This window comes from Tupaia chinensis, unplaced genomic scaffold (genome assembly GCF_000334495.1).
Source record: "Tupaia chinensis unplaced genomic scaffold, TupChi_1.0 Scaffold000037_18, whole genome shotgun sequence".
NCBI classification, from domain to species: Eukaryota; Metazoa; Chordata; class Mammalia; order Scandentia; family Tupaiidae; genus Tupaia; species Tupaia belangeri.
This window is the reverse complement of record NW_006159476.1, coordinates 1,538,210-1,550,498: the sequence shown is the minus strand read 5'-3', so window position 1 is coordinate 1,550,498 and position 12,289 is coordinate 1,538,210. Positions and strand designations below refer to the sequence as shown.

The 12,289-nt window shown below is 50.0% G+C and overlaps 1 protein-coding gene across 1 annotated transcript in view; it reads right to left on the bottom strand.

Annotated features, from left to right (window-relative positions):
• Positions 1–598: 598 nt before the first annotated feature.
• Positions 599–12,289, bottom strand: part of LOC102491213 (spectrin beta chain, non-erythrocytic 4) — a 39,958-nt gene continuing 28,267 nt past the window's right edge. Inside the window, 5 exon segments of the mRNA XM_027772051.1 lie at positions 599–805; positions 2,537–3,052; positions 3,055–3,289; positions 5,034–5,171; positions 6,670–7,612. Coding sequence (XP_027627852.1) covers positions 599–805; positions 2,537–3,052; positions 3,055–3,289; positions 5,034–5,171; positions 6,670–7,612 — 2,039 coding nt within the window.

Genomic DNA, 12,289 nt, shown 5'->3' with positions numbered 1-12,289 from the left:
GGTGGGGCACAATGTATTCCCGTCCACCAATGAAAAAAAAAAAAAAAAAAAAAAAAAAAAGTCTGGTGTAGTGATACCACCTGTAATCCCAGCTGCTCGCAGGACTGAGGCATGCAGATTGGGACCCAGAGAGACCCAGTCTTAAAAAAACAAAACACACATACACGAGTGTTTGACAACCAGCTTAGCAGGGGACACTGCCCCGTCTGGACAGCTGGAACACAGCCTATGCCTGGCTGCTAGCTGCTGGATCTGGGGAGGTCTGGGGGTTCCCAGGGAGGGTCCAGAACAGCAGGACAGATGCCGAAGCATCAAGGGAAATATGTTAACATCTAAACAGCAGGACCAGCTATCCTGTGTTGAGGGCAGCTTGGGAGAGAAGCTCCTCATTGTACTTCTTCTATATCTTTTGAACTTTTGACCTGTATCACCTTCCCCCAAAATACCCATTTAAGTCGAATTTACAACAAAAGAGATTGAATACAAATTAGAAAAGGCCACGGAATCAGAAATCAGGATGGAAATGAACAAACCCTGGCCTCCCATAGCCCTCCCTGTGCCCAGGGCCCGTCTCCGGGGTCCCCAGGGTCTTGGGGACCTACTTCTCCAGCAGCTGGGTCACGGCCTCCTGGGCCTGCTCCCCATAGGCATTGCCCTGCCTCAGCAGGCCCTCCGCAGCCTGCACGGCCACCTGCATCTTTTGCTGGTTCAGCTCCATCGTGGTGAGAAAATCTCGGTGCCGTTTCAGTGCTTCTTCCACCGATTCCACTGTGCCCGGGAGCTCCATGCCAGACAGTGCCATCTCCTGAGAAGCGGAGGGATGGTGTAAAGGTCAGCTTCCCTCCAAATCTGGACCCAGGAGAAACTGCTGCCAGCTTGGCTTGCCACCACTCTCTTCTTTGCTAGTATCAAATACGCCAGGCGTGGGCCCGTCTCAGGGCCTTTGCCCAGGCTGGCTCCCCTGCCAGGCAGTCTGTCCCCCCAGATTACCCTGAGGCTGGCTTCTTCGCTTTCTTCAGGTCCCTAATCACCTTGCCAAAAACATCAAGCCTCGCCCCAGCTATACCCGTTTACCATTGCCTATACCTGCCATATTACATGTGCGTTTATTTCTTACTGTCTCCTCCCTGACAGACACACACTCTAGAAAGTCTGCCGGATGAGGGTGAGATTTTTGTGTTTTGTTTCTAGAGGTGTGTTCAGCCCACAAAATAGTGCCTGCCAGAGAGAAACCATTTAGTAATTATTCAGTTAATTGATGAAGACTGAACCAGATGCACTGTGACCTCAAGGAAGTGCTTTCCCTCTCTGGGACTAGTTGTTAACTTCCTTTCTTTCTCTGAACCTTTCCTTTCCTTTCCTTTCCTCTCTTTCCTTCCTTCCTTCTTTCTTTCTCTTTCTTTTCTTTTCTCTCTCTCTGTCTGTTTCTTTTCTTTTTTTTTTGCTTTTGCCCTAGGGCACTTGTGCTCACCAGAGAGACAGAGAGTGGGAAAGTGAGAAATCAGAAATCATCTCCTAGGGGTGACAGCCATATCACAATTCCTTCTCCATTCTCTTCTTGGGGTTTTGGACAGGCATGTGTGCACCTGGTGTGATTTTCAAGCCTCAAGGTCCAGGACTCCAATAGCTGTTGGCGATGTGGGAGTTCAGTGCCTTAACCACCAGCGACTGGCTGGCCCCAGTTGTTAGTTTTCTAACTGGCAATTTGGGTGGGTCAGGAAAAGTCTCTGAAGGCCACTTTCAGCACTGTATTAGTAACCTCATGATTGAAGGGCTCTTTGTCTCTCTCCATTCCCACCCCCAGATAATCCTCAAACGGATTCAGTGTCCCTATCCCCTCATAACAAACATAGGTGGTCACCCTTTCTAAGATGATTGTTGGTACCTCTTTGTGGGCAATCTGAGAAGTGGGCGTTCTCTTCTTGTCAAACTCCTCAAACTTGGTTCCCATCCCAGAATGATCTGCAAACTGGATTGGTCGCCCTCAGATAACTACCACACTTGATTCCTCAAGGCACAATTACCATCTCCAGAGAACTCCCAAATGTCATCATCCCGAATCATGAAGATAACACGCTAATTTAGGCACCCACAACCATAGAATCCACAGTCACTAACTGACCTCAGTAATCTTGCAGCCTGTTACCTGCCTGCATCGTCTTAATCCTTTGCTGTCCACCCCAAGGTGGTCTCTGAACTCTATTTAACTATCATCAATCAATCTCACACTCTTATTTTCCTTCCAGACAATCCACAAACCCAGAAACCAATCAGTAAATACCCAAATGCATTACTTGAGATAACCCACACACTGCCACCTCTGATAAAGCACAGTCCACGCCGGACATCAGCGTTCTGTTATGCACAGCCCCCACCTACTCCTACTGCGTGATCCACAATATCGGTTAGCCACCGTGGATATCCAACGCCCACCCACCTCAGATAAGCCACGAACCCAGTGATCCCGACAGACACACCCTGTCTTCTCAACTCCCCGCGGCCTCGTACCCCGACCCTGCACATCTTTAGCGGGCACCTGGTTGCGTAACACCGCGAGTGCCTGGCGCAGGTCGCGCAGAAAGAGCTGGTAGACGTGCGCCTGAACCAGCGCCTCCCGGCGCGCCTCCCACAAGCCGAGCAGCTTGTGCCAGCCGACTTCAAGGTGCGGCAGCCACTCGTCGAGCGCCAGGCCCGGGCCCAGCTCGGCGCCGTCCGCCGCCAGTAGCGCCTCGCTGGCCGCCACGATGCGGGCGTAGTCCTCCTCGCGCTGGTCCACCTCCTCCTTGAGGGCAGCGTGGCGCGTCAGCAGAGCATCCGCTTCTTCCAGGCTGTTGGGCAGGGGCCCCTCGCTGCCCCCAGCCGCCTCCTGGGCGCGCACCAGCCAGTCCAGGAAAGCGTCCAGGTCGTGCAGGAAGCGCTGCAGTCGCCCGGCTGCCGCCACTGCCTCACCGCAGGCCTGAGCCGCGCCGGCTAGCGCGCCCCACTCGGCGCCCAACTCCTCGGCGCCCTGGTGCAGCCGCGCCGCCTGCGTCGGGAAGCGCGCAGCCACGGCGGGGCTGCCTCCTCAAGAGGGGCTGCCTGGCGCGGCTCGAGCGCTTGCAGAGCTGCCTCTAGGCCGCTAAGGCGCCACTGCAGGGCGCCGCCCGCGCGAGGCGCGCTCTCCACCGCTCGTCGCTTCTCGCGCACCTGGGCGCGCACCTCGGCCACCTCCAGCACGTGGTTCTCCACCAACAGCACCGCGCTCACCTCCTCTTTGCGTTGTTCCACCAGCTCCACAATGCGGTTCCACCTGCCCAGGAAAAAGAAGGCGGTTTGAGGAGAACGGGGACTCTTCTTGGGAGGGGAAGCCAACTTGGTAGAATCCATGCCTTGGCCACCCAGCCACTGTGTGACCTTAAAAATTAACTCTACCTGGGACCAGCAGTTAGCATATGTTGCTGGACTCCCGTGTAGTGGACCGTGGTTCGAGTCCCGGACCTAGTGGCTTAAACTCAAGCCGGGTGAGTGTGCGTGCATGCCCAGGATACAAAGAGGAGAATGGAGGAGAAGGAATTGCGGCATGGCCATCCCCCCCTGGGGGGTGATTTCTCGCTTTCTCTCTCTCTCTCTGCCTTTCTGCCGAGCACATGCGCCCTATAGCAAAAACCTCTCCAAAAAAAAAAAAAAAAATTAACTGTACCTCACTGAGCCTCAGGTTCTGCCTTTGTAAAATGTAACACCACCAGGCACATTGCTTAGAGTCCCATTTTCCTCCTTTCTAACATGGGGTAATTTCCATCACACAGGGTTTGCAAGCAAACTGATTATTTGATGAATTCAGACAGAACCGAGTTTGACCTATACTTATCAGACCAAGTCATCTTGGATAAGGGTCTCACCTCTTTGGATCTGTGTCTTCACCTATGAGGCCCACCTACATTGGGAGAATTGTTGGGAAGTTTCCAGCAGAAAAGGTATTGATTCGCTACTATCTTAAAGAATTCTGAATTCTGGACAGTTTACCATGGAAAGTGGAATATTGCAAGCTAGTACAAGGCATATAAAGTGCTTGGAAAGGTTCCTGGAAGATTGTATTATTTTTTTCTATGAGGCACATATGCTTACCCAAGAGAGACAGAGAGGGCACCTTCCTCCCCACCCCACCCCTACCCCACAGGGTGGAGATGGCCACACTGCAATCTCTTCTCCATCCTCCTCTGAGGATCTTGGGCACACATTCACATGTGCCTAACACATTTTTCTTTCTTTCTTTCTTTTCTTTTTTTTTTTTCATAAGAGAGATTTTTTTTTTTTTTGCTATAGGGTGCGTGTACTCACCAGAGAGACAGAGAGACAGAAAGTGAGAAATCGTCCCCCGGAGGGATGGCCACACTGCAATCCCTCCTCCTCCTCCATTCTCCTCTTGGGATTTTGTTCACATGCCCATCTGCCTGGCATGAGTTTCAAGCTCCTAGGTCTGAGACTTGAACCATAGTTGGCTATGTGGGAGTCTAGTAACCATCATGCCATCTGCTGGTCCAGCCTGATATGTTTTTCAAGCTGTCAGGTCAGGGACTTGAAACATGCAGTTGGCCATGTGGGATCCAGCTGCCTTAACCACCATGCCACTGGCCAGCCCCAATAATCTTCACTGAACAAATAAATGAATAGCTAACTGAAATGTATTGTATCATTTTATCACATCATCACTAGCATCAGGTGCTACCATTTTCTGTCAAGAGTTTGCTTTTGTCAAGGTGGCGTGGTGGTTAAGGGTGCTAGACTCCCACATGGCCAACTGTGGTTCGAGTCCCAGACCTGGTGGCTTGGTTTCTTGCTTTCCTTCTCTCTCTGCTCTTCTCTGGTCAAATTAAATAAATAAATAAAATAATAATTTTTTTTTAAAGTTTGCTGATTTATCAGGTGACCGTTATCATCTCAGATGTTTGAAATCAGACCTCCTTGATTTTTATGGCTGAATGAATGTGGGAGGGAATGACTGGAAGAACTTGTGTGAGATACCAGAAGAACTTCCAGCTCCAGGCTCCACTTACCTGCTGTTGAGGTGGTCCTGGCAAGAGCGCACCTCATCTGAGCTGGGGTGACCTCCTTCCACCAGCTCTTGGACTGTGTGGTTCACATCCAGGACACGGCCCATCAGACTGTTCATCTCCTGGTCCAGGCTCTCGAAACTGCAGAAGGAAGATGGAGGTTCTCAGAGTCCTTGACCCAGGGACCTGCCCACATCTTGGCTTTATGAAACTCTCTTCTGGGTCCAGTCACAAAACCTGCCATGCCTTAGGCTTCTCTAGGCTCCTCATACCCTCTGCAACTCAACGTGATTTCAGTATTCCCCTTCAGGTGTGTTCTTCCTCTGGGTCCTCATCTCAGGGACATCCCCACTGGGCCTGACACCAAGGCCTCATTTGGAACAATGTCCCACCTCACTGGCTCCCAGTGGTCTCTCCACTTGGCCTCCTATCCTGGTCCAGTCCTATTCCTCCAAACAGTATTTCTGAATTCCCAGCCACCACTCTAACTCCCTCCAGCCCGCCCTCCACAGGGCAGCCAAGGAGATCTTTTTATGCTAGGCATGGTCCTCCCTTGTTTAAGCAATTGGGTAACTGTGGGTATGGTAAAGGTGAAGAGTGGGGATGAGTTTCCAGCAGTGCCCACTGTAAGACTTAGAATGGTTCTCAGTAAATGGCTGTTGGATGGAGAATAGATGAATGAGAAGCTCAGGGAGAGAAATGCAGAGGGAGAACAGTCATTGTTCATCCACTAATTTAACAACTCTTGCTGTCAGCCAACAGATCAGTATATATGTCTCAGGAGGATAAGTGCCATGAAGAAATGTAAAGCATTGGGGAGACTGGCAGGTGACGTGGTGGTTGGGGTGCTGGACTCCCAAATGGCCGGTCGCAGTTCGAGTCCCAGACCTGGTGGTTTGCTTTTTCACTTTCTCTCTCTCTCTCTCTCTCTCTCCCTCTCTCTCTCTCTCTCCCTCCTTCTCTCTCTCTCTGTCTCTCATGAGCATGCATACCCTATAGCAAAATTTAAAAATGATGATGATAAATAAAAATTTTAAAATAATTATGTCTAAAAACACATTAAAAAAAGATAAGACATGTAAAACATTAATGAATGAAAAAACGATGAAGCAGCAGAACGTGACAGGGGTCAGACCTATTATATTAACTAGGGAGGTGACATCTGTGCAAGAACAGTGGAACTCCCATGGAATGGACTAAGCTGATGTCTTTTTTTTTTTTTTTTGAGAAGTTTTTGCTATAGGGTGTGTGCGCTCACCAGAAAGACAGAGACAGAGAGATGGAAAGCAAGAAACCCCCGCCAAGGAAATGGCCATGCCGCAATCCCTTCTCCTCCATTCTCCTCTAGTTGGGCACACACGCACACGCGCCCAGCGTGAGTTTAAGCCACTGGGTCCGGGACTCGAACCACGGTCAACTACATGGGAGTCCAGCGACATAGCCATTACGCTAACTGCTGGTCCCATATCAACCCTGTTTTACCCATGGGCAAACTGAGGTTCAGAGAAGTTGGGCAAGTTGCCAAACTTCCCAAATCTGGGTAGTTTCAGCTGAGCGAACATGAGAGCTGTTAAATCAACGAAGAGGAAACTGCATGCGTGAGGAATAAGACCCGGGAGTCTCCCAAGAACGTGCTCACCGGTGCTGCACCACCTCGACGTCGTCGAGTGAATCCGGCACACGCATGGAGAGCAGCCATTGCTCCTTCTCTCCAATCCACAGTTCGCACGCGTGCACCTCGCCGAACATGCGGTAGACCGCGAGCGCGTCCCGCAGCCACTGGCGCCGCAGCGCAGCCACCTCGGTAACCTCAGCAAACAATTGCTCAGCTTCCACCACTCGCACCTGCAGTGCCACCACCAGCGGTCCGGCACCGCTGGCGCCCCCGAGTGTAGCCAACTGGCGCCTCAAGCCGCCCACAGGTCCGCGATGCGCCTCCACCTCCCCGGTGAGAGCTCGGTGCTGGCGCGCCAAGCGGCGACTGGACGCTTCATCGTGGCCAAAGTCACCGGCAGCTGCCAGACGGTAAGCGGCGCGAAGCCAGTCCAAGAGCCCGTCGAGGTCCGCCCCGAACTGGTGCAGAGCCCGCGCTTCCTGCAGCCGCCGCTCGCGCCGCGCCGCAGCCTCTTCCAGCCTTTGCCATCGGCGCCGCGCACTCGCTGCGCGCTCCGCCAACCCGGCCAGGTGCACCGTCTCGGCGCCTGGACCAACGGTGCCTCCGGCCGCAGTCAGTTCCTCGCCACGCCGCAGGGCCTGCTGCAACAGCGCCCGCCGCCCCCCCAGCTCGCCTTGCAGGATCTTGTGTTGCGCCAGGAGGCGCGCGGTGCTGGACAGGTCATGTGCGCCGCCCGCTGTGCCGGCAACACCCGCCGCGCCGCCGCCACCGCCCGCCAACTCCAGGAGGCGCTCTTTGTCTCGCGCCCAGCTCTCGGCCTCCTCCAGCTCCTGTAGCAGCGCCCACAGGCTCCGCGAGGCCTCCAGCTCCGCGCGCCTACTCGCCGCCTGCTCCTGCAGCTCCGCCAGACAGCCGTGCACGTGGTTCACACGGTTGCAGATGACCTGTGGGTCGCATGGTTGGTACCCTGGGGCGGAAGGAGAAGATCTCAGGTTGGGCACGACAGGGAGTGTAGGAGAGTAGTGCAAGCTACCTACCCTCCCCTTGTTTTGACTTCGCTAGGTGCCATGTCACGCGGTCTCCTCCAGTCAGCCTTCCCTGACAGCCCAAGGCTGGAGCAGTCGCCTCTCTGGACCCTCTGAGGCTTCTCTGCCTCCCCAGTTACAGTGCTTACTCTGGGCCTGTTCTGCACTGGGAGCTCTGTGAGGACAGGACCTGGAGCTACTTGGGTCACACCATGTCACACCACTACCCAGCACAGGTGGGCAGAACTGTAGCATCTTGATTGTGGACACGTAGTGACTGCAGGATGGATGGATTCAGAGCACCTGAGATTTTGTATTTTTGAGTGTAACTTGTGCTGTTCTTAAGCCGCGTGCCTGGGGTCCCTCTCATCCTCTTTGCCTTATTAATCCCAGTGACACCTTGAACTGCTTTCCCTCAAATATTTCACCTGCCTCCTGGATCTCTAGTTTGTGATTAGAAAACTGTAAAATTAATTTAATGGGTGGCAGCTAGCATTTCCTTAGTGGATTTGAAAGTAGGAATTAGAATTCATAGAAAATATCAGGACCAGGGCTGGCATATGGCCGTGGTGGTTAAGAGCACTAGACTCCCACATGGCTGACTGTGGTTTGAGTCCCAGACCTGGTGGCTTGCTTTCTCACTCCTTCCATCCCCTTTCTCTCGCCCTGTCCCTCTCTGGTCAAATTAAAATAAATAAACAAAATTAAATAAAAATAGAATTCTTTTTAAACATTTTAAAATAATTATTTAATTTTGTTTATTGATTCATTAATTTTAATTTGACCAGAGAGAGACAGAGAAACTAAGAAAGCAAGCCACCAGCCCAGGACTTGAACCATGGTTGGCCATGTGGGAGTGTACAGTGCCTTAACCACAATGCCACATGCTGGTCCCCCACAATTCTTTAAAGAAAGGAAGGAAAGAAGGAAGGAAGGAAGGAAGAAAATATCAGAACCAGCAGATGGCATAATGATTACATCACTGGATTCTCACATAGTTAACTGCAGTTTGAATCCCAGACTTGGCAGCTTAAAACTCATGCTGGGCAGGTGTGTGTGTGTGTGCCCAAAATCCCAAGAGGATAATGGAGAAGAAGGGACTGCAACATGGCGATTCCCCCTGGGGGATAATTTCTCACTTTCTGTCTCTCTGGCAAGCACATGCACCCTATAGCAAAAATCTAAAAAAAAAAAAAAAAATCAGAATGCAGCACAGGAGTAAAGGAACTATTGGTTTCTAAAACTTTTGTGTCCGCATGTGTGAGCATGTGTGCATGTGAACTCTGTGTTGTGAAGTAAGTGTATTTCTTTTTTTTAAATTTTATTTATTTATTTTTTTGGAGAGGTTTTCTCTATAGGGTGCATGCGCTCGCCAGACAGACAGAGAGAGACAGAGAGACAGAAAGTGAGAAATCACCCCCCGGGGGGATGGTCACGTCGCAATCCCTTCTGCTCCATTCTCCTCTCGGGATCTTGGGCACACACGCACATGCGCCTGGCGTGAGTTTTAAGCCACCGGGTCCAGGACGCGAACCGCGGTCGACTACGTGAGAGTTCAGCGACATAGCCATTATGCTAACTGCTGGTTCCCAAGTAAGTGTATTTCTGTTTTCATAAAAATGTGTAAAAGGGTCAGCCTGTGGCATGGTGGTTAAGGTGGCTGGCTCCCACATGGCCAACTGCACAGTTCAAATCGTGGATCTGGCAGCTTGAGAAACATGGTGGGCACGTATGCGTGCATGCCCAAAATCCCAAAAGCAGACTGTCCTCCCACAGAGGGTGCTTTCTTATTCTCTCTCTCTCTTTCTTTCTCCCTTTCTTTCTGTCTGTCTCCAGCAAGTGCACACACCCTCTAGCAAAAAAAATAATAATAATAATAATTAATGGTGTGAGTGGTCAGCAGGTGGTGGCATGGTGGTCAAGGCACTGAACTCTCACATGACTGACTGTGGTTCGAATCCTGGACCTGGTGGCTTGATTTCTCACTTTTCCCCTCTCTCTCTCTCTCTGACTCTGGTGAGCGCACATGCTCTGCAGCAAATCTAAAAATAATAATGATTATAAATAAAATTAAATAAATAGTTCTCTTAGAAACAGTGTGAGGCCCAGCCTAGGTGGTGCAGTCTGTAGTATACTAGGTTGCAGTGCTGTAAGCCATGTGATTGCCCATGGTTCAATCCCCAGGTTGGCCCGAAAACACACTGGGTGCATGAGTGCACGCAGTCAACTACGTGGGAGTCCAGTAACATAGCCATTACGCTAACTGCTGGTCCCAATGACAGTTAATCTTCACAACCATCCTATGGACTATCTGCAGTCCTTCACGACCATGATAGAGTAGGACAAAACCAAGCCTGCTCCAAAATCAGGCCTGAGCACAGACAAACATAAAGTCACTGTGCAAGTTACAAAAGTGACCACACATCTCCCTCTCCCAGTTAAGGCGAATGTTGCCAATGAGCTGAAATAGCCTCCCTCTCTTCTTCACACTGCCTATGTAAAAATAATTAAGACGGGCCAGCGAGTGATGAGGATGTTAAGACTATAGATTCCACATGGCTGGTTGCACAGTTTGAATACCAGACCTGGCAGCTTGAAAATCATGCCGGGCATGTGTGCATGTGAGCCCAAAACCTCAAGAAGAGAATGGAAAAGGGATTGTGGTGTGGTCACCCCTCCTGGGGAGAGGGCGATTTCTCACTTTCCTTCTCTCTCTCTAGTGAGTACACATGCTCTATAGCAAAAAAGAAAAACAAAAAAACTAAGATTCCCAATCATCTAATTACCCCCACATGCTGACAGCATCCAATCACAGCAAAACACATTAAGAAAGCTCCTGGACTTAGGATGGGGTTGTACCCAGATAAACCCATCATCATGAGTTGAAAATATCATCAAAAAAGCATTTAATGCACCTACGCTTAGTGTAGCCTACCTTCGACATGCTCAGAAGACTTAATTTAGCTTACAGTTGGGTAAAATAATCTAACGCAAATCTTACTTTATAATGAAGTGTTGAATTTCTCATATAATTTATTCACTGTACTAAAAATGAAAACCAGAAAGGTTGAATGGTTATTCCAAGTAGTTCCCACTGAATGCATATCCCTTTTGCACCATGGTAGAAATCAAACACTCATAATAAGCCTAACCATTATACTCAAGAGACTGTCTGTGCATCGAGTTATCCCCCGAATCAGCAGCACAAGCCTAAACCCCACAACAAGCCCCTTGTAACTCTCTCCTAAGTTGCCCCACTGTTCCAGTAGTGTGTGCAAAGAGCCAACAGACCTAGCTTGGTTTGACTGCAAAGGGATTCCCAGTGACCTGTGGTTGGCTTTTACATTAGTAAAATAGTAACTCTATTGGGGACAGTATTGGTTCCTCCTCTTTCTCAGTCCATGTTTGATTTTTCCTTTTTTTAAAGAGATTTTTGCTTTAGGGTGTGTGCACTCACTAGAGAAAGACAGAGATAGAGACAGTGAGAGGGAAACTGAAATATCACTCCCTAGGGAGGATGGCCACACCACAATCCTTTCTCCTTCATTCTCCTCTAGGGATGTTGGGCACACACACACACACACACACACACACGGTGTGATTTCCAAGCCACTGGTTCAGGACTTGAACTACAGTTGGCCATGTGGGAGTCCAGTGACATAACTGTTACACCATCTGCTAGCTTCTCTCAGTCCATGTCTTTACAGGGGAATAATGCCACTCTTGGTCCTAAGGTGGGCATGTCACATAGATGTGGTCAATTAAATTACCGCATGATGATTGGCTGAGCAAAGGACCAATGAAAGCTTTCCTTGAACCTTTCGTCAGAACTATTGGAAGGGAGGGGCCTGTGTCCTGCTCAATTGGCTAAGCTACCAGAATGTAAACATGGGCTAAATGATCCCAGACTTATACCACAAGAGGAGAGATGGCCCAGCACTGACACAAACACATGGCCTAGAGACAGACAGAGATGGAGTCTTAAAAGCATCATTGAGGGGCTGGCAGGTGGCATGGTTGGGGCACTGGACTCCCCACATGACCAACAGTGGTTTGAATCCCAGACTTGGTGTCTGACTTTCTTGCTTTCCTTCCTTCTCTCTCTCTGGTCAAATTAAAATCATCATCATAATAATAATGAATAAAATTAAGTGAAATATTTTATTTTTAAAGAAAGGATCATTGGGGGCCACCAAATGGCATGGTGGTTAAGGGTACTGGACTCCCACATGGTGGCTTCTTTCTCATTTTCTCTGTCTCTCTCTATCTCTCTCACTTTGTCCCTCTCTGGTCAAAGTAAAATAAATAAATAAATAAAGTTAAATAAAATAATTCTTTTTTTTTTAAAGCATCATTGGGAACCAGCAGTTAGTGTAATGGCTATGTCGCTGGACTCCCACATAGTTGACCGCGGTTCACGTCCCGGACCCAGTGGCTTAAAACTCACGCCGGGCGCGTGTACATGCGTGCCCAAGATCCTGAGAGGGGAATGGAGGAGTAGGGATTGTGGCGTGACCATCCCCCCGGGGGTGATTTCTCGCTTTCTGTCTTTATGTCTCTCTCTGTCTGTCTGGCGAGCGCACATGCCCTATAGTGAAAACCTCTCAAAAAAAAACAAA